Source organism: Choristoneura fumiferana, chromosome 27, assembly GCF_025370935.1.
Source record: "Choristoneura fumiferana chromosome 27, NRCan_CFum_1, whole genome shotgun sequence".
NCBI classification, from domain to species: domain Eukaryota; kingdom Metazoa; phylum Arthropoda; class Insecta; order Lepidoptera; family Tortricidae; genus Choristoneura; species Choristoneura fumiferana.
Genome location: NC_133498.1, coordinates 8186358 through 8208005, shown reverse-complemented (window position 1 = coordinate 8208005; position 21648 = coordinate 8186358). Strand labels below are relative to the sequence as shown.

Here is a 21648-nt window from a genome sequence, read left to right as displayed (position 1 = left end):
ATTACAGTCGAGTAAAGCTCACAAGTCAGTGGTACTCTTCTTCACGTCAACTAATGAACTCGACTAAATCGACAGGTTCGGACTTGTTTAGCCGGCGGCCGAGTGAGCACGGACGCGTGGTGGGGGTGCTACTCGCTACTAGACTACTAAAAAAATAGAATAAAATGGATTGGCTCGACTAAATTACTTACTAATCCACTCGACTAATTTTTTGGTGTTCAGACACGTTTAGCTACTAAATTACTCGCCACTAGACTAAAATACTAGCCTAGTCCGAACAAGGCTTTAATGACATCTCCGTCACTCACGCTAGCAATAACAATATAGTGCATCTCTTTCACACACGCAAATATTTCTGCGAATATGCCAAGTGAAGTGCCAGCATAGAAACGTCAAAGCGCAGCTGACAAATACAAATCATGAGTGTAGAATTATTCCCATTTGGGGAGGCAGAGCACAAGAAACGTTACCGCTTCGGAGACACTTAGCAATTTTAGGTTTAAAGTTTGACAAAAAAACGGTACAATAGTAGGTACCTAACAGCTTTCTAGCCTGTCGCCTACGGTATACCTTAACCTATATCCTCAGTCGCCTCTTACGACATCCACGGAAGAAATGGAGAGGTGTAGTGCAACCATACCCTGTGTGGTGTCGGGTAACATGAATGATGAACGAAACGATTTTGATTTTGATGACAAATAAATTTAAATTTAATTAAGTTAAATTTATTCCGTTTGGTTTTAATTAATTTGGAACAAAAATAAATTGGGTTGTAAATATTTTTTAACTTGATTACATTTAGACAAAATTCACTTTGGATGGTATTCATTTTGGTCCAAATTCATAATGGCCAATTGGTCGACGATTTTCCATTTGCACCGAATGACATTAAATCGTGATTCGCGTATGTGTTGCATTTGTAAATTATTGCAACCTTGTAAAAATATGCACCCTTATACCGGGTGTGGCTTGTAATAAGAGCGAAAAATTATAACATAGGTCGTCCTCGTCAAACTGAACAACATTAGTTCAGCGACTTCTAAAAATAATGGAGTCTTTGAATTTTCCTTTTTTCATACAAATTAAGTACTGGCTATCAACGTAGCCATCCTAGAATACAACTGACGTCGCCTGTCACGCTACACACATCAAGCATTTTGCTTTACATTGCTTCTTCGAATAATAAAAGTGTAATAAAACTAAAAAAACGAATTATTTTAATAGTCGCTGAACTAATGTTGTTGCTTGAAGAGTATGATCTTTGTTTTAATTATTTGCTCATATTACAGGCCACACCCGGTAAAGATATACAGCCTTGGTAAAAATATGCAACCTTGTTAAGTGTAGTGTATATATATATTACTCTCGATTCTGAACTACTTTCTTAATTTGCAGTTATTTCATTTATATAAAACACGGTAGCTATTGCCCGTGACTCCGTCTGCGTAAAAGTATGAAAAATAGTTTACACCCATTCTCAGACCTATCGAATATATTAAAGAAAGAAAGAAAGAAGACATTTATTGACATTCACAAAGACACACAAGCACAAATGTATGACACGAGAATTTTATATATTATATTAGTTAGAAATAACAATAGCAAATTGCATTGATAAACAGACAGTAGGTAGGTACATACAAGGTCGAACTTATCCCTTAAAGGGAGGTATGAAGATAGTTTGAGATTCTGGGTAAAGTAGAACATAGTTTTCATCCCGGAAAATTGACAAGTTCCCGCGGGATAGCGTAATGCGAATTTTTCGTGGATGGAGTCGCAGGCAAAGCTAGTCTAAAATAAATGTATGCAGCGATAAACTCTCCAGCAACGAGGTATACAAATGTCTAGTTAACAGCTTTTTAAAATTTTAAGACAAAGCAAAAATTTACTGTTATAGTCGTAAGTACTTAAAGGTTTAGGTAGTTAACTAAATGTAAACAAACTCCAGCTGCTAGATTTGACACGTATTCAAGGATTTTAACCATTTTACTCATACTACTCCGCTTCGCTCCCACCTCAGCCTTCTGAACCTAAACTATCCAAGTCGCTTCTGCTTCGAACCGTCTTGCTCGCTCGCTTCGCTCGCTCGCACAAATCAAATTGAAGTAAAACTTTGCAATATAAAATTTGGCCAAATGTTATTTAACAATTTGTCATTTTCCTAAACCAATCATTTGCTACATAATTTTTTGACACATAAAAGTGTGATGAAGTAAAATTTTGGAATATAAAAATGTTGCGAAATTCATTAGAAAAATGCGAAGTAAAGTTATGCCAACGATTAGCCAAATGAAACTTCGGTGAAAGGTTGGTTGCTAAGTGAAATTTGGCGAAACATATTTCGCCGAAAAGGCAGTAGACCATTTAGTTAATTACCTAAACCTTTAAAGTACGTACCGTATGTACCTATAGATATCATTCTTCGAAAGTAATTTATACAAAGTAGCGCCATCTCTTGGCAAGTAGCACAAAACTACTTATACCCACGCGCGTGGCCATTTTTACAAACAAGTTTTTGTCTCACAAAACAACCTAAAGACATGATCTGAACGAGATAGCAGCACATACAAACATGCTGTAGGTATGTACGTATGTGTTAATTCGAGGTACCTACAGAATATAAATATTTAAAATATAACTAACTAAAAGTGCGTTAGCTGTGGGCAAGGGCGGATACACTGTTGTAGGCACCATTGCCTGTCTGGCTTTTTGACATTCATAAGTTTTTAATATTTTAGATATTTTTTATTTATCTACATAATAATTATGATCAGCGAGCGAAAATCGGACCGATTTATCTGTTGCTGATTGTGGCACGCTTACAACACATCATTGATCAATAATAGGTAATGCCTACTTAGCATTAATGTCTTATGGTTTTGCAAAAACAATTACTGCTCTAAATTACCTTGCTTTACCTTACCTTGCTAATTATAGCTTAAATTGAATAAATAAATAAATAATAAATAAATATAACGGGACAATTAACACCAATTAACCTAGTCCCAAAGTAAGCTTATAGCAAAGCTTGAGTTATGGGTACTAAGCAACGGATAAATATAATTATTTAGATAGATACATACTTAAATACATATTAAACACCCAAGACCCGAGAAAAAACATTCGTATTTTTCATACAAATATCTGCCCCGACACGGGAATCGAACCCGGGACCTCAAGCTTCGTAGTCTGGTTCTCTAACCACTAGGCCATCTGGTCGTCAAATAAAGATATTTTAACTTTGACTTTGATGGGGCCTATAGACTTGTGATGACACGCATTCACGGTCTATTGAGATCGATAGTTCATCGTCGTGATTATTCATGAGCGAGTTCGTACTCCGACTCGCACTTAGCCGATTTTCTGTGACCATAACCTTTTTTGAGGGCTAGATCCGCGCCTGGCTGGGGCGGGTGCAGGTGTGTCCCCCCTACCACCACCCTAGGGTTGATAATCGTTTGTATTTCTCAGCTGTTTTCCATAAGGTCGCACTAACAGCTTTACTGGGATATTAGGGGCTACGCTATCTGTCGCGGGTGCAGGTACAATCCTATGCACGCGACGCGCGCAGTCAGCGCTGCTCACACTATTGCTCAACAGGCGGCCACCCGCGCCGTGCAAGCGTCAGCTAGCGTAGGCCCTAACCAACTGTGGTATAGGTACTGACCTATAACAAGTTTTCCCTACAGTAGGCCGACTCCTTTGAAGTTGAGCGATACGCAGCCTGTATAGGTATATTTACGCAAGTAAGGAAAGGTTGCCACACATTTAAAATTTTGAAGGTAGGTCTTTTACGAATCGGTACATATTGGTATTGCGAAATTATACAAAACAAAATGAATTAAGGGTGGCATACTTACTAGGGGTAAGAAGTATTAAAATTATACAATTTTTGAAATAAAAAAAAAAAAAATTCTACAAAATATACTTACTACTTATAGATTAGTAACCGACAAATACTTTTGGTTTCTAGACTTAACGGACTTAAAGTTCCTGTTATTTAAATTAATTAAATAAAAAATAAATAAATATAATTGTATAAATAGATGAAATCTTAGTTCTTTATTTATGCGAGATGAAGATTTGCACGCACTCACAGTACATGTCGTATGCACCGTAATAATTTTTATTATAAATGTTAAAAAAACGCGATAGCCCTAGAAGATTTGTCCCAAGCTACTAAGAACGGCGAAGTATGCAGCTGGGGCTCCTCCCACCCGCGTCACACCCCGCACGCCCCGCACGATTACACTGTCAAGACGTCACCGTCGAATTACTGTAGGGAAACATGTACTGTGCCTTAACTAAAGAGCCTGATTTGAGGGTGGGCAGCGGACTTTATTGCCAACTACGGATTCCGGACTCCAGTACTGCAGCGTGTAAACAAGAAAAAAACCATCTCACTATTTCCCCACGAAAGTCGCCATGAAGGTTGACTATTGATATTCATCGGACAACGACCACTGTCAAGACTGTAGCGACTTATGTTAAAAGAAGAATAAAAACAAGTTTTTGGTAAAAAATATATTTTTAATACAAGTTTTTTTTGCTGACTGTACCTACTTGCATTGCCACCCAAACTACATTTGCATACCAAATTTCAAGTCTATGCTATTAACCGTTGAAGAGTTTTGCAGGTGGTAGGACCTTGTGCACGGTCCGCCCGGATTGCTACCACCATCTTGCTCGCTAATCCTACCGTGAAGCAGCAGTGCTTGCACTGTTGTGTTTCGGCGTGGAGAGTAAGACAGCCGGTGAAATTACTGGCACTTATCCCATCTTAGGCCTCTAGGTTGAAAACGCATCTGCAATACCCCTGATGTTGCAGATGTTTATGGGCGGTGGTAATCTCTTACCATCAGGAGACCCACTTGCTCGTTTGTCATCCAGTCGAATAAACAAAAAAAAGAGACGATCCTGGCTGCACTACCAGGGTATTGTCACTACTAGATTATTGTATTGTCACGCGATTTACATAAGTATTCCAAATTTCAAGTCAATTTGACTACTGGAACTTAGTCGAATTTAACTTGCAAGATTTCATTACAGACAGACAGACAACGGGACAGGTGAAACTAAATAAATCTTGTAATATACTTTACACACATTTGAACGCATATGTGCTTGACAACACTCATCAGTGACTGCGTAGAAGCATTATAAGTACTTTCTGTCATCATCTATTCACAAGGTTTCGCAATCAAACAAAATAAAAGTTCAGTATAAAAATGCATTTATTTATCACTTACAAAATACTTATTATAAAATACAAAATATACAAGCGTTTTAAACTTAAAATCTATTTAAATATAAACATAAAGGTTACCATTTTGATTCGTAGCCCCTTTAAAACTATTTTTGTCACGTTTAAAATACAACAAGAAAGACAAATAAAATATACAGTCGCGATTTAAAAAAAAACTGTTGGGTCGAATATTTATTCCGTATAATTTTCATGGGCACATTTCTGTTGACATTGTAGAAGATTCTGTTAATTTTTTAGGTTATCCAGTAGAAGTACAGGACGTCTACAAAATAATCGAAAATGTAATCAAAATTGTAAAAAAAAAATACCACGAAAATGAGACGGTGAAACGTTGCAATAATTACCCTGGTTTAGACTTCTTTTCTACAGAATTTGTAGATAATTCTGAGTTGATAATCTTTAAACAAATTTCAATACTAACAAAATGTAGTTACATATTTCAGATATGAAATCCAATACTCATTCATTATAGTGCAGACGCACACAATAATTGAAAATACAAACTGAAATATAGATGCACAGAAAAACCAGAAAAATAAGACCAGCACTGGGAATCGAACCCAGGTCCTCGGTATTCCGTACGTCGTGTATTCGGCATCTATATTTCAGTTTGTATTTTCAATTTAGGTTTTACGGGATGACCGTAAAAGTAAAAATTTTAAATTGAAATAAAAAAAATTACAAAAAGATTCCAAAAAACCAATCTTAAGCACACAATAATTTCAAGACAAATCCATATTTATTCTTAATTAATTCGGGCGCGTATCTGAATATCGAAAATTTAAATATCGATGGTTAAAATATTGACGGTCACAATATCGAACCTAACCTAAGCTTAACTACTTTCGATATTTTGACCGTCGACTTTTAACATTCGATATATTAATTTTCAATATTCAGATACGTCCCCGATTCATTCTATTGTCGAAGTTTTTCTATTTTATGCTTCGTGTCATTGAATTTGAACAAGTATCTATAAATTTTTGTTAAACATAAAATCTTTAACAAATAAACTCTTGCAAAAAACGGATTTGCTGATTGATTAAAATAAATAATATTAAAATGTAGAACCTAATTTAGATTAGTTGTCTAAGTTAATATTAATTGTACAAATGAACTATACCTAAGTTCAACAAAAATGGGTCAAATCTCTCAGAGCTTGATATACGACGATAAAGAATGCGACCTTTTTAATTGCTTACCAAGTTTAGATTCAAAATAAAAATGCACTACAATAAAATTTAAGTCTTAGAGATAGTAAAACTGAAATAAGCCTAGGTTATATAATTATTTACGTAAACTGAATTCCCAGGAATTGGTTTAAAATAATACAATTAAAAACAGCTTTGGTACAGAAATATCAAGAAAAATATTTTAGTTAATTTTCTTTGAACCACAATTTCAGATTTCATATGTCAGTTTAAAATGACTAAAGGTAAATATTTGTGTAAAAAAAATGCCCAATAAAATCCGAATGAGAAAATAAAATACTTTGTGTCGTCCACCTTACTATATGAAACTTACAAATACATACTCGTATATTGATATATTTAATACCATCTGTTTCCTGCAAGTCCGTCTACGTCCAGTGAGAGCTGATTTTCCCTCTTTTCCAGGAAAAGTTATGTTAAATCAGGGTTAGTGTAGAAGATACCACAAACCCGGCCAAGTGCGATTCGGACTCGCGCATCGAGTGTTCCGTACAAAATAGGTATCTATGAATAACCAGTGTTAACAGGGCCCTGCTCCTATGCAAAATGTATGCAGTGTGAGGTCACATAAAAAAACCGCGTATAATTCTGTTACAGTATCAAGGTTATCTAATAGAAGTACAGGACGTCCAAAAAATAATCGGAAACGTCATCAAATTCTACAGCACATTCATAAAAAAAACGTGACCACGAAAATGAGGCGGTTGTAACGCTTGAATGCCTCATGGGTAGTTCTACGCGCGTCTCAACCGCTATCAGTATCCTGTCACAGATATTGAAGACATTATACTAACCGAGCGGATTTTTCTTATAAAACAAAACACAGTGTGCTTAACACAATGAGGGCTATCGTTTTTTGTCTCACTAGATGGCGCACTGTTGCGTGAGGTTTTTAAGTATGGCTTTCAAAGTCTGTTATTACGGGCGTGAAAACAAAGTTTAGATTAAAATCATATTTAATACACCTTAAAGCCGTACCATAAAAATATCGAGCATGCCACAGTGTTGCATAGTCCCCGTTTTGTTCGGAAAAAAGGGAGGACAAAGGTCTCAAAACACAGACATTCATTGCACCGGAACGCATATTTGCCATAATTAATTCCAGATATTGCAAAATATACACAAAATTATTCTAATTATAAATAAACCCGCGTAGCTCACCCAAAAACTATGAGATTTGACATTTCGGAGACCTCACGCTACACTAGCGCCTCTAGTGGCGAATTCATACGCGATAGCCCTCATTTCAGTTTGTTAAAACTATGCTAACTGTAGGTCATTCCTTTGATATATGCGACAGAAAACCGATAGCGTTTGAAACGCTCATAAAACTAACTTCCCCCAAATCCTTTTCTAGCTTGACTACTGATAAACGCTAAGCTACGCTTCTCTTTATCCCGGGAAGGTCCCTAATTCCCGCTGGACGCAAACGTAATCGTAGAAAACAGCTAATATGAAATAATTAACGCACGACACGGAAAAATACGTGTTTCCCAAGGTATAGCAATAAATATAACTTAAAATAGACCCTTGGCTCTCGATTCGGCCGCGAATTTCCTGACGTGAACTATGTAGTCTAACATTACTGTAGCAAAAGCCGCATCCAACACGAACTGAGGTATTTTACCTGAAAAATGATAATTAAAATGAAGAAGAGCGTGTTCGATACAGCGCCATCTATAGTTCATCTGCTGAACTAGATAGCTTGCTAATTAATCAAAATGATCGATGCCCGTTGACATTCATGTACCTCAGCAGTTACAAAATAAAACACAAAATGTGGTGGCGCTAGTATCGCGCATCAATATAAATAAGGATTTTAAGTTTGTTTGTCACTGTTCCATTGCAATCGGCTTCGGAGTAAAAAGTCCAAAAACCAACTGGTCTCTCATTTCGGGCACCCAACTTTACAGAGCGTGACTTTATAATTTGACCTTTACCCTGAGAGGGTTTATTATTAAATTTAACCCTTGGGTATAGTATAAGGTGCTAACAAATTAAGTACCAATATTTTAAGAAATATTAAATAAGATCAAAACAATGAACTTTAAATATAAATTAAGGAAACTTTTTATACGATATTATTGTTTTAATTTCCTGAACAAAATAAATAAATTATCATTCCGAAAATACAAACTCAGACATGGATGCACAGAAAAACCAGAAAAAGAGACCAGCGCTGGGAATCGAACCCAGGTCCTCAGCAATCCGTGCTGCGTGCTATAACCCCTACACCACCGCTGGACAGGAATCTAGACACGAATTTTTCCTATGCATACATATCTCAGGTTGCTTATTTCTACTACGCTACTTATGCAGCAGCACTAGCGCCATCTATGTTCCGCTCTCATCGAGAGACGTCACATTCTTTCGGAACTAACCGCTCACCCAGACAAGAGATGTCGCTACTAAGCAATCAAATTATCATACCGCCCAAACATAATCAGCCTGTGCATTTGCTTGACAAGATATTTTATTTTTTTTATTTTTTTATTTATTGAAGCATTGGCAACACGGCCATCAGCTTAAACTAATTTTACAATAATTATGAACTATTGAGTACTTAAGTACAATAAAAATTTATGTTAAGTATGTACAATGAAAAATAATAGCAAAGATTTACAACAAGATATTTAACACTTTCTGTCAAGTGAACCCGTCGTTTGTCATAACCGTCAACGATTGGCGAGAAAACTATTGTTGTTGTTTCTTTAAAAAAATATGGCTCTGTCCATCGGAGGACAATTTTGCCAGTGTCTAGTAGTTTTTGCCGTTGTACGGTAAAAAAATTCTAGAAAACGAAATATGAGAGGTAATGGTGGATGAACGATGACAGCGCGAATCCGAGTAAACTATTAGTAAGCATTATGCGACTTTGACATTTATTTTTGTAAGTGAAGTGGCCAGTTACTCGTGACATAATTATCTCATTAACAGAGTGTTTTCACGCACCAAAGTTGATTCTCTAATTATCTCCAAAAAGAAACATGAACTTTTACATATTTTTTGTATACTTAAGTCTACTCCTAGAGACGAGTACTATCAGCTGTAAAAATATTGGTACCTAATTTGTTAGCAGGTGTTAATTAAATAATTGAAAACGTCAGACACCCCAAAAATATTTTTTCATTTTAAGTATGTTGAATTCATTTATTTTTGAATGTCGTCATTATTTAAAAGATATTCTTGTGTTGTGCTAAGTCAGTAATTCTACTTAAAGTACAATTCAATAGAATCTGTCAATTTTCTACATATTTAAGACACCCTATCGTGGGCACACTTAATTATATATGTCCCTGTTGTTGCAATTATCATCTAAAAGGAATCAAAAAAGAATAATAGTCACATCACAAAGCCTTAGGCAGCCCGGTGTTTATATTAGTAGGCTGGAAGTGTCTACAGGATTGTCAGATTCTATTGAATTGGAGTTTAGCTAAAGTATTGAATTGATACCTGTTGCAGTCGTAACTTTTAGACTGGGCACAATAAAAAAGGGATTTTAAAACACGAACACAACCTGATTTAAAACATAGTGTAATCGATTCTACTCTCAATTCTGAGCAAACTACTTTCTGGTTTTCAGTTATTTAAATTTAATGACCATTAACTCTAGGTAATTATTAAAGTAACTTTTGCCCTGTAAGTATTTACAACCTAGTATTAACATATCGATACTTATTATTTACCCTTTATTCTGTGGATACTTTACTTACTATTTACCTTCATTCTGTAAATATTCATGTCTTTTACTGTATGAGTACTTATTATTTACTATTTCCATTGTAAATACTTAATATTTAGGTACGTCATAATCTGTTAGCTCCCATGTACCTTTTACCCTGTGAGTAATTAGTATTTAAACTTCGCCAGCCAACCTCCAATACTGGGAGCTCTGGGACTGAGAAGACCAATTCACACGCCATTCAAGCCGTAATTACTTTACCTTTCAAGTATTTAGTACTTACCTTTGAGGTCACAGCACATGAGCCACTGGAACTGAGTCTGCAGTGTCTCACTCCCGTCCGCCGCACGGACCTTAGCTGGTTTGAGGCACCAGCACGCCACTTTGTTGTGACCCCTGCGGTACAAACGCTTATGAAAATGTAAAATGAAAATGTAATGAAAATAATTTATTGCATAAAAAAACTTATAAACTCAAAGTCAAAGTGATTTATTTGTCAACATATAAACAAGAGTCTACGGCTCTGGATCCTGTGCTAGGAGTCCCTGTTACAGGATCCAGGTAGGAAATAAGACCGATTAATATATGTGTTACATAACTACTACTAATTACTTCCTGCTACTGCTTATATACTATTTGTTATGATTTTCGATTCGATTATACATATTGCCTTGACATAGTTTTTCTTTAAAGTCTAAATAATACCACGAAATATTTTTTTTTATGATTCGTGTTTTAAGAAAGTGACATTTTACAAGTTTTTAACAGACAATGAAAGAAATAGACACAAATAAATGAATAGAACTAGAGACGATTTTAATAAATTACTTTAGAACTAGCAATGTATGAAAAATAAGTTTGTAAATGCACATTTTGCATTGTTGCTGTTTATCCTTGCAATTGAAGTGAAAACCAGAGCGTGTAGACTTATTCATAAAACCCATTTTACCGTCGATTTAACGATCCTCGCATACGGCTCGGATGTATATAAACTTCTCGGGTGAAATTGCGCGTTTTATTGTTGTATAAGTGTTAGTTTTTAATATTCATAGTTTTACTGACCTGACTATATCTCTATGAGGTGGGTATCCAGGTACATTGACACTAACTCCGCTGCTGATGTAGCAGTAAGGATCCCTTTCCACCACGTGCCCCTGTAATCGAGAAATAAGGCAAGGGTAACCAGGTGTTCGATATTTAAAAACTTTCGTCGATGAACTGAGCTGTTGATGAAAAACATATTCTGAGAAATGAAAAGATCGAAGGAACGATTAGTGAAAATACGATTTAATGGCAACTGTATCTGTTTTCCTGCATATAGGCCAAATTAAAGTTTAGATTATTAATGCCAATGGCCAAATTAAAGTTTAGATATTTGGGAACTAAAACCCAAGTTCTTTCATTCTGAGAGGAGGCCTGTGCCCTACAGTGGGCCGTATATAGGTCGAGATGACTACTTTTAAATCATCTCAACCTATTGATAGCTCCGCACACACGTTAAATATGTAAAGACCTCTATCTTCATGTGGAGGATTCTATGTATTCTATGGATTCTATATATGTACCTCTTTGCTGAGCGCGGCGCAGCGGCGCAGTATGACAAAGTCCCTCGGCGCTATGATGCCCTTCCCCCCTCCAGCTGTCACCTGGTACGACAGGTCAATGCCCGGCGATATCTCCTGTAACCACAAACATAATTAGGATTTGCCCGGTTGAGGGTTAACGGGGCAAGTGCGAGTCGGGCTCCGGGGCAAGGGCGAGTGTGGAGGTGGAGGAACTGCATGACCACACATTTATTGCGTAGACGTGATCATAAAGTAATTGTTTATAGTTAATTGATATGGACCTCCGCAAATTAACGACTATCTGATTTAATATATTGCATAATAGTATAAATAATGTATACCCGCGGCTTCGCACACGTAAATAATTGGATCCAGCAGCTGAATGGAAATTTCGGGATTTTAAAAAATTAAAAGCGTGAAGGAGTAAAAAACATACTCACTCACTCACTCACTTTCGCATTTATAATATTAGAAGGATAAGTAGTGCCACGTGATTTGAAGTGAATGATTACACAAAAGGAAAATGAGTGAAATGAACGAGTGAATGTCATAAGCCCGCTGTCATTACGACATGTTCTGGTGTGCGTGACCTCAACTCTGGTGGCACTACTTATATACATAACATAGTATTGACGATTTTGAAATCGAAAGAATCCGCTCACCTTTATAAGCTCGCTCTTCAGTATGGTAGGGTTCCAATCCGGCAGCTTGGTGACGTTGTCCTTGAACTCCTTGAAGAGGAACTCCGGGGGGCAGTCCACCAGACCCTGGAACCACAGGCTTTCATGAATAACTGTAGTCCGTAACTTTGTATGAGTCCCGGAACCTTGGATTTTTCCGGGACATAAATTAGCCTAAATTAATCTGAGACAGTGTATTTTATTAGCGATTTATTTATTTGTGCACTAGTTTTGAAGGGCTCATAATTTCGTTTCTCCTAACAACCTTGAGCAGAATCATCATATCACCGAATTACTTTTCGCATATATTTTTTCTCATACTATCATTTCTCATAATTTTGTAAAGCAGAATATTAACATCACATAATATCGATAATAATAATATTTATACTCGTGTGTTCGAACAGTTGCTACGCAGAAATACATATCTCACAATATTACTTTGCATAAAGATAATAAAAAGCAGAATAAAATTTTACTAAACATTCCTTGCAATTAAATTAATTGCCTAACCTTTCTTGGCAGCAATAAATTTCGATTTAAATGAAAATTTGCACACTTTAAAGTTGAATATTTTGCAAACAAATCGAAAAATCGTTTTAGCAACCCCCTAATGATTTTAAAAGACCTATCCAACGATACCCCACACTACAAGGTTGGATGAGAAAAAAAAAATCACCCCCACTTTACGTCTATGAGGTACACTAAAAAGATTTTTTTTTTTTCAATTTTTATTGTACCATTTTGTCGGCATAGTTTACATACATATTCCTGCAAAATTACAGGTCCTGCAGACAGACAGACATAGCGAAACTATAAGGGTTCCGTTTTTGCCATCTTGGCTCCGGAACCCTAAAAAAGAGTTATGACAAACAATCACTCTGACAAACAGTAAGTATGCGAGCCAATATGGACACCCTTTCAGCTGTTCTGGCGCTGTGACAAATACCAATGGCCTTAATTCTTTGCGGCAGATCAGCCCCTGTCACCCTGGGCACTCACCGTGAACCGGTAGACCTTTCCGAAGGCATCTGTCTGCGTGACCTCCACCACGTCTCCCTTGGTGGACCCTCGCTTCTCCAGCTTCCAGTTGGGCAGAGTGACCACGCGGAAAGCATTCTGCATGCTCTCCTCCGCTAGGTGCTTGTATTCATCTATCTGTTGGCATGATATAAATTCAAGTGATTATGAAACATAATAATATATCCACCTCCACACTGTAAGAACACACACAAATCATACTTTATTATATTATATCGTTGTCTGTATCATGACAAAAAAAAATTAACTCTACCGTTAAACAGCCTAAACTTTGTGCGATAACTCTATATAAATGGTCATTGAATGAGTGAACGATGGATTCATAATTCAACAAGAACCTTTATGTATAAAATTAGAAATAAGATGAGTAATCATTCGAAATAAAAATTCAATATACCTAATTATAGTAGGTACCTTATACGTAATATGATTACACATCTATGCTAAATACAACCAAATTATGTCTCTACCCTCTAGACAAATATGAATAATAAAGTGTCGAAATAATAAGTAAGGTATTTCTAATCTATGATGAAAACCTTAAATACCAAACATCACAGTATTATCGGAGTCATTCATAGTACCTACGTATATTACGTATATAATGTTCCTATGGTTACTACAACTTATTTATATGTTCTTCGAGCGAATGTCGGTGACTCTAGGTTCTTCGACGAACTTTCGTCGCAAAGAAACTCTGAGCATAGATCTCTCCATAGCTCATTGCATTGCTTGACTTGAAACCTTTTTAAAGGTCAAGACAGGAGTCCAGGACCATATTATTATGATAAACTATGTATACTTCTTTTACCTTGCTTCTCTGCTACAAATCGTGGACTACAGCATAGTTACCGTGCGACAATTATACTCGTATATGTTAACACGTAAATCTGCCCTCCTTCTCTTACATATAGCAATACATGAGTCATAAATACTCAACCGTCACAAACATCACACGTTTCGACCTCAACCCGAGTTCATCCTCAGAGCAACACAACCGTTCACCATGCTACCAGATGTAAGACCTAACATCTAACAGTTTAATTACAAATAACAAAAAAATACAGTCAGGCTAATATAAATCAAAATGAAAAAGTGCTAAATTAAACTAAAATACATAAATATAAACATAAACTTAAATAGTAACAATTCCAAACATTTGTGACCTGACAATGAAAATAAAATATCACACAGTCAGTTTAACATCTGGTAGCATAGTGACCAGCTGAACAGTTGTGTTGCTCTGATGATGAATTCTGGTTGTGTTCGAAACCCGTCAGTGGTGGTAATAGTTGGGTTTGTGTGTAGGTTATGTTATTAATGAACGGAAAATTAATCGTAACCAGTCGTAATTAGCTTCTTACCTCACATTGTGACTTTGAAGAAAAAGGTAAGGCCATAGGATTGTTTTTATCCCGGAAAATTGTATAGTTCCCGCGGTATAGCGATAAACGAATTTTTCACACGTAGAGTTGCGGGCAAAAGCTAGTAAGTATTAAAATGCGAAAGAATGTCTGTCTGTTACTTTTCACACTTAAACCGCTAAACCGATGTAGTCGAAATTTTGTGAAAATAGTTTGAGACCCTTGGAAAGACATAGGATATTTTTTAACCCGGAAAATTTTACAGTCCCGCGGAATAGCGATAAACAATTTCTTCGTAGATGCAGTCGCGAGCAAAAGCTATATGCTATTGACGACCGGATGGCTAAGTGGTTAGAGCACCTGACTACGAAGCTTGAGGTCCTGGGTTCGAATCCCGGCCGGGGCAGATATTTGTGTGAATAACACGAATGTTTGTTCTCGGGTCTTGGATGTTTAATATGTATTTAAGTATGTATTTATCTATATAAGTATGTTTATCCGTTGCCTAGTTTCCATAGTACAAGCTTTGCTTAGTTTGGGACTAGATCAATTGGTGTCAAGTGTCCCATGATATTTATTTATTATGATTTATTTATGATATTCCTATAAATGTCAAAATTACATCAATGTCTATATATACATAAATTATTAGAAACATGTTGCAAACTTGTTATGTTTTTGTCTGTATCCGGCAAAGACAAATGTCAAAGAGCAGCCACTCGCATAAATGAGTATTTTTAGGGTTCCGTAGCCAAAATGGCAAAAATGGAACCCTTATAGTTTAGCCATGTCTGCCTGTCTGTCCGTCCGCGGCTTTGCTCAGGGACGATCAATGCTAGAAAGCTGTAATTTTGCACGGATATATATGTAAACTATGCCGACAAAATTGTGTAATAAATTTTTTTTCCTCCCATAGACGTAAAGTGGGGTGGATTTTTTTTTCGCATCCAACCCTATAGTGTGGAGTATCGTTGGATAGGTCTTTTAAAAGGGGTAGGAGTTTACTACGACGATTTTTCGATTCAGTGATTTGTTTGCGAAATATTCAACTTTAAAGTGCAAATGTTCATTAAAATCGAGCGTCCCCCCCCCCCTCTAAAATCTAAACCGGTGGGTGGAAAAAATTGAAAAAATTCAGGATGGTAGTAAGTATATCAAACTTACAAGGAAAACTATAACGGCTAAGTTTGCTTGAGAATTATTAGTAGTTTAAGAGTAAATAGCAGCCTAAGGTATAAAATATACCTAAACTTGGAATATTCCGTACAAAATACGAAATCCTTAGATAATATAGGTAATATTTTTACTCAATTTTTTCGTAATGGCTACGGAACCCTATTTCGGGCGTGTCCGACACGCTCTTGGTTAGTTTTTCATGATGGTTTCAGTATAATTTACTTTAGTACGAGTACAATAGGACTAAAAACTATCCGATATAGATCTGTTAAAGTGATAAGATAAAGATAAGTTAACGTTAAATATTATCTTGGGTATATTAAAACCCAAGTTTAACAAGCATTTTAGGCATCCTTGCTTTTAGTTGTCTATAGTTTTCTAAACTAATAAAAAAAATTAGTTTATTAAAAAAGTAATTTTACAAATTGCTTACCGTTGGTCCCACACTAGGCAAAGCCTGTCCCGGGGCGACCGGGATTCGGGTACAAAACACTGTACTTATATGAAGTGCTTTATAGGAGATGGCGGCGTGCAGTCGGGAAAAAATCATTATAGACCACGGAAGAATAAAAACAAGTAGAAGTGTTATGTAGGTGCAGCGGTGCGTGCCACAAGTAAGCCGAGGTACGTTTACTCGATGTCAGTACCACTACCATGAGTTTACAGTGACCGTACTCGATAGCGACGGCGTAAATTATTTGTAGAGGCGCTGTACAATTCTCCATACAAATAGTTTACAGTCTTGTTCAACATTGCGTAGAGTATGATCACGTTTAGTAGTGTCGCGACATTCCTTGTTTTACAGTAATTATGCCGTATTGCTCAATTCTGGAATGTAAAAATGATAGCAGGAAAAAAACCCAACGAACGGAGGATTACCTACGTCATCGAGTAAGCGTACCGCCCCGCTTACTTCTGGCACGCACGCTGCACCTACATAGCACTTCCACGTGTTATAGACCACTGGGTAGGGAGTGCCCAGAGAGTGCCGGACTCTCCATCCATCCATCCCAGCCTATATACGTCCCACTGCTGGGCACAGGCCGGACTCTCACCGGTGAAAAAACCCGGCTGCATGCTCCCTGGAGCTTACTACGGGAAAGACAAGGTTGAAGGGTCCTTTTTAGGATTCCGTACGCAAAGGGTGCCCGGGATTCTATTAGTGAGACTGCTGTATCTGTCGTTCTGTCCGTCTGTCACAGGGCTCTATCTCTTGAGCCGTAATAGCTAGACACTTGAAATTATCACAGATTATGTATTATTGTGGCCGCTATAACAACAAATACTAGAAACTTTTCGAATTGCTGCCTGCGGCTAAATTCCACTACCGCACTTCGAGGAACCGTCTTTCCATCCTCACCATCTTGATGATTGGCAGTCTAGTACCGTGCGTTTTAAGCGAAACTTCTTTCCTCGCACGACGAAGATCTGGAATCAGCTTACAGCGGCAACATTCCCTGAGCGTTACAACTTAGGGATCTTTAAAAAACGAGCCTACCAATTCCTTAAAGGGTCGGCAACACACCTGTGATTCCCCCTCGTGTTGCGTGTTGCAGGTGACCCGTCTGCTCGTTTGCCCCTTCGTCTAATAATAATACTAGAAATAAATAAAGTATAAAAATTAAAGTGGGTCGTTACGTTATACAGGAAACATGTTTTTTTTTCAGCGTTTTTTTGGTTGCTAGGCGGCTTGAGTTTAGGAAGGGCTACGAATTAGTCCGAAACACGTCGAGCTAAACTCGATTTAGCACGTGAGTTATCCGGTACAATATCATTTAAAATGAGTGGGTCTCACGGTAATTTTATCTGCAAAAATTTATTTGTTTTTAAAGCATTGTACGGAGGTACGGAACCCTTCATGTACGAGTCCTTCTCGCACTTGACCGATTTTTAATTATACAGAAGTTAAAAACTTACAGTCATCCATTCTGCCTTAAAGTCTTCCTCTGGTGCCTTATTGAACAGCACTTTCATCCAGCTAGCCAAAGAAAATCCAAATTTGCTGGTCGATTCAATTTTCGCTTCGAACTCTTCAGTTGTTTTGACATTTTCAATTTCCGACAGTGTCTTGTCTATGACTTCTTGATCCATGTCTTTAGTGGCATCTGATGAAGACGCGGCCATCTTTGATTGCTTTTTTTTAAATTTGTTATTAGGACTTAAGTTTGCACTTATTCAGCCAGCACTTTTTACTTTTTTATGTTGTTTTGTGTGCCACCAGTGCCTTGGTCGCTACGGTCAGTTCATTAAGTTACGCTCATATGCGTTTATAGGGCACTAGAAGAAAGATGAACGCTTATATGCGTCTGGAGCACTGAACCTCGCGCAAGTTCGAAAAAAAAGGCGTAGTGAATGCGTTACGTATCTTTTTTAATATTAATTTGTACTTAAGATCTCTCACGTGTGGAGAGTCACTTAGAAACATATATCTTCCTACTCGATAAGATAATGCACTTATTAAATTTCGTAATTCTTATCAATTGGTTTTGGGTTATCGAACTTTGATAAAACACTGTATCAAAACAACAATGTTGCAAATGGTTTTTAAAACAAGTTTTGATTTCAGATAAGTTTAGTAGAAAAAAATGCGTCCGGCGCGTACCGTGGCCAATAGCGTACTGAGTTCGTTCGTTCATAACAGTATTTAGAGGCTAAACTGATTGCGATGATGACACGTGTATGCCTTATTATTGCTTGATAAGTACACTGTGCACGTTTTTATACTTTTCTGTTGTTTAACTAATTTTGTCGCTCTTTATACTGTAACATGTGACTCTGTCTACTCTCTGGACAACGACCGAAATCCTGTGTACAGTCGCCATCAGATATTTCGGAGCGGCCAAGGTAGTCAAAGATATCGGAGCATGCACCCTATTCTCAAGGCATTAGAGTTCAAGCTCCGACATTTTTGATCACCTTGGCTGCTCCGAAGTATCTGATGGCGACTGTACGAGTATAATTCCGACGTGTTTTTTTATATCCGTTAACTTCGGCAGACAACTAAGTTCATTGATATGAACTAGTATCTGATGATTAACTTTTTCCCGAAACGGAAAATAATACTTAGTTTTATTATCGAAAATAAAAATGTTTTTTTCCTTACATATATAGATAGAGTCATTGTATTGTATTGTATTGTAAAACTCTTTATTGTACATAACACACATGAAAATAACATAACACAGGATAATAAGATGTACAAAGGAGAGCTTATCCCTTAAAGGGATCTCTTCCAGTTAACCTTTGAACGATGTCATTCACGATGACGCGTGCCGTGGTTCTTATTACAATTTGATAAAATCACGCGTCTTCGTGGATGGCACTAGCACAGGCACTAGGTAGGTATAATAGCTTCACATTCATTGTTAATAGTAAAATAAACAAACTTGGCAAGTGACATTCACGTGGCACATAAGTACAGTCACCAGCGCCAATATCTGACACAACAAGCGTGCATAAATATCTGATACGACTCTATTTCTAGGGTCGGTAAGACGTGTCAGATATTTTTGCACGCTCCGCTGTGGCAGATATTAATGCTGGTGACTGTACTCGTAAGAGAGACATCAAAAAATACACATTACTTAACCTTCTTTTGGTAAATATGTTTGAATTAAACGCGGATTAGTTATGGACTTTGAAAAAACTTCATAAATTAAGGACCTTCACGATGTTTAGCTGTTAATAATTAATTACCCTAGAAACTACCAAATTCAACTAATATATTTATAGTGCCTATTCCAAACATATTGAACATAATTATGATATAACAACTGTGCATTTCTGATGAATTAACAGCTCGAAGGTCATGTTTAATCATGTCACGATGACTGTTTGAGTCAAGCTAAGATAACTATAAACAAAAACAACTTGTTTTTGTTGGTCGCAATATTCTTTTTTATTTTTATTTTATAATTAACTGTGTGAGTGGGTGTTTTTTACTCTTTCACGCTAAAACATCTGGACGGATTTGGATGAAATTTGGTATGTAGATAACTGGACATCTGGAATAACACACAGGCTACTTTTTATCCCGATTCTCCCACGGGATAGAGATAAAATCTCGAAATAACAACCGCTGGGGATAGAGTCATGAAATTTGACATTGTTCTTTTTAATGCAACGTCAATGAAAACCACGATGTAATTTTTAGGGAATCCCCACGGGAATATTGCAAATCACCGGAATTCCAATTCAACTGCTGTATATCTAATGATTTGCGCGTGCGCAGCCGCGGGTTAACACTAGTAGATTAAGGGGCTGTTTCACCATCCATTGATTAGTGTTAACTGGCGGTTAAATGTGATGCCGTCTCTATTTGTTTTGTTCGAATAGACGGAGACAGCATCACATTTAACTGTCATTTAACACTAATCAATGCATGGTGAAACAGCCCCTAAATACACTTTTCAAACCGTTTATATTGATACATTAAGGGGCTGTTTCACCATCCATTGATTAGTGTTAACCGACGGTTAAATGTGATGTCGTCTCCGTCTATCCGAACAAAACAAATAGAGACGGCATCACACCTAACCGCCAGTTAACACTAATCAAAGGATGGTGAAACAGCCCCTAAAACGCAGAATATCGATATTGTGGCTTTTTAAAAATTCTATGCATCCAGTGTCATTTTCGCCCTCAATAGGTACGAATCTAATAACGTATTCATCAATTCGGTTAAGCCGTTGAGTAATTACGTGGGGAAATAAAAACGTACATAAATAAGTCGTCGGGTAAAATTAAAAACATAAAATAGTACCTCACTAATTAGCGCCTTCATCTATGTAAAGCTGAGTTTAGACTAGCAAGAAAAGTCGTGCAAGTTGCATTACATTGCGGGGCCGTAAAGCCAACGAGTGTAGTGGTCAATCGAGCGCCGCAATGTACTCGTAATGCAACTTGCACGATTTTTCTTGCAAGTCTAAACTAGGCTTAACGCTTGCTTATAATTAACATAGTTAATTAAATTTGGTCATCTCATCATCTTTAACATCTCCAGCAGAATCGGCCCGTATTAATATTGATAAGTAGATAAATATGTTAAAAACGTCGAAAATATATCGTTTTTTTTTCGTACCAATGATATGTATTATGTTGGTTAATACTATACAAATATGATTTTCACATCTGATGCTCGTAAAGTACAGCATAAGCTGGATCTAGGCGACATAAGATGACTTTTTATGATTTAGTCCATAAAGTAAAATCTTGACCAAGGCAATCAGATGTAAACAAACAGCCACAAACAAAGATGTTTCTACATATATTTTTTTAAAAATTATAATTTATATCAACAAAACGAATCCCCTTGACGTGTCTATCCACCCTCGCCATACCGGCTCGGTAGGCTATATGAACGTCTCGGGTAAAATGGCTCTTTTTATGCTCTCGTTGTACAATCTTCTATTATCGAAAGCAGTACCTATAAACACTATATAAAACTGTAAAGCTGGCAGCTTCCTCGCACAACGTATCAGCATTGCTATACAGCGAGGAAATGCTGCCAGCATCTTTGGGTCCATGCCGCGGGGGGATACATTTACTATTTTTTCTAGTTATAGTTTAGTTCAGTGATGTGTTAAGTACGGCCCGCGGGCCAACTCCGGCCCGCCGACGCTCCTTCTAAGTGAATAGTACCTACATAAATATATGCGCCGCGA

General features: G+C 37.0%; 1 protein-coding gene across 1 annotated transcript in view; it reads right to left on the bottom strand.

Annotated features, from left to right (window-relative positions):
• Positions 1–5216: 5216 nt before the first annotated feature.
• Positions 5217–21648, bottom strand: part of Start1 (Steroidogenic acute regulatory protein-like) — a 37541-nt gene continuing 21109 nt past the window's right edge. The window contains exons 8-13 of the mRNA XM_074108499.1: positions 13407–13562; positions 12387–12491; positions 11725–11838; positions 11222–11313; positions 10443–10555; positions 5217–8104 (exon numbers count right to left, since the gene is read on the bottom strand). Of these exons, the coding sequence (XP_073964600.1) occupies positions 7995–8104; positions 10443–10555; positions 11222–11313; positions 11725–11838; positions 12387–12491; positions 13407–13562 (690 nt within the window). The 3' untranslated portion in view covers positions 5217–7994. The remainder of the gene's footprint in view (positions 8105–10442; positions 10556–11221; positions 11314–11724; positions 11839–12386; positions 12492–13406; positions 13563–21648) is intronic.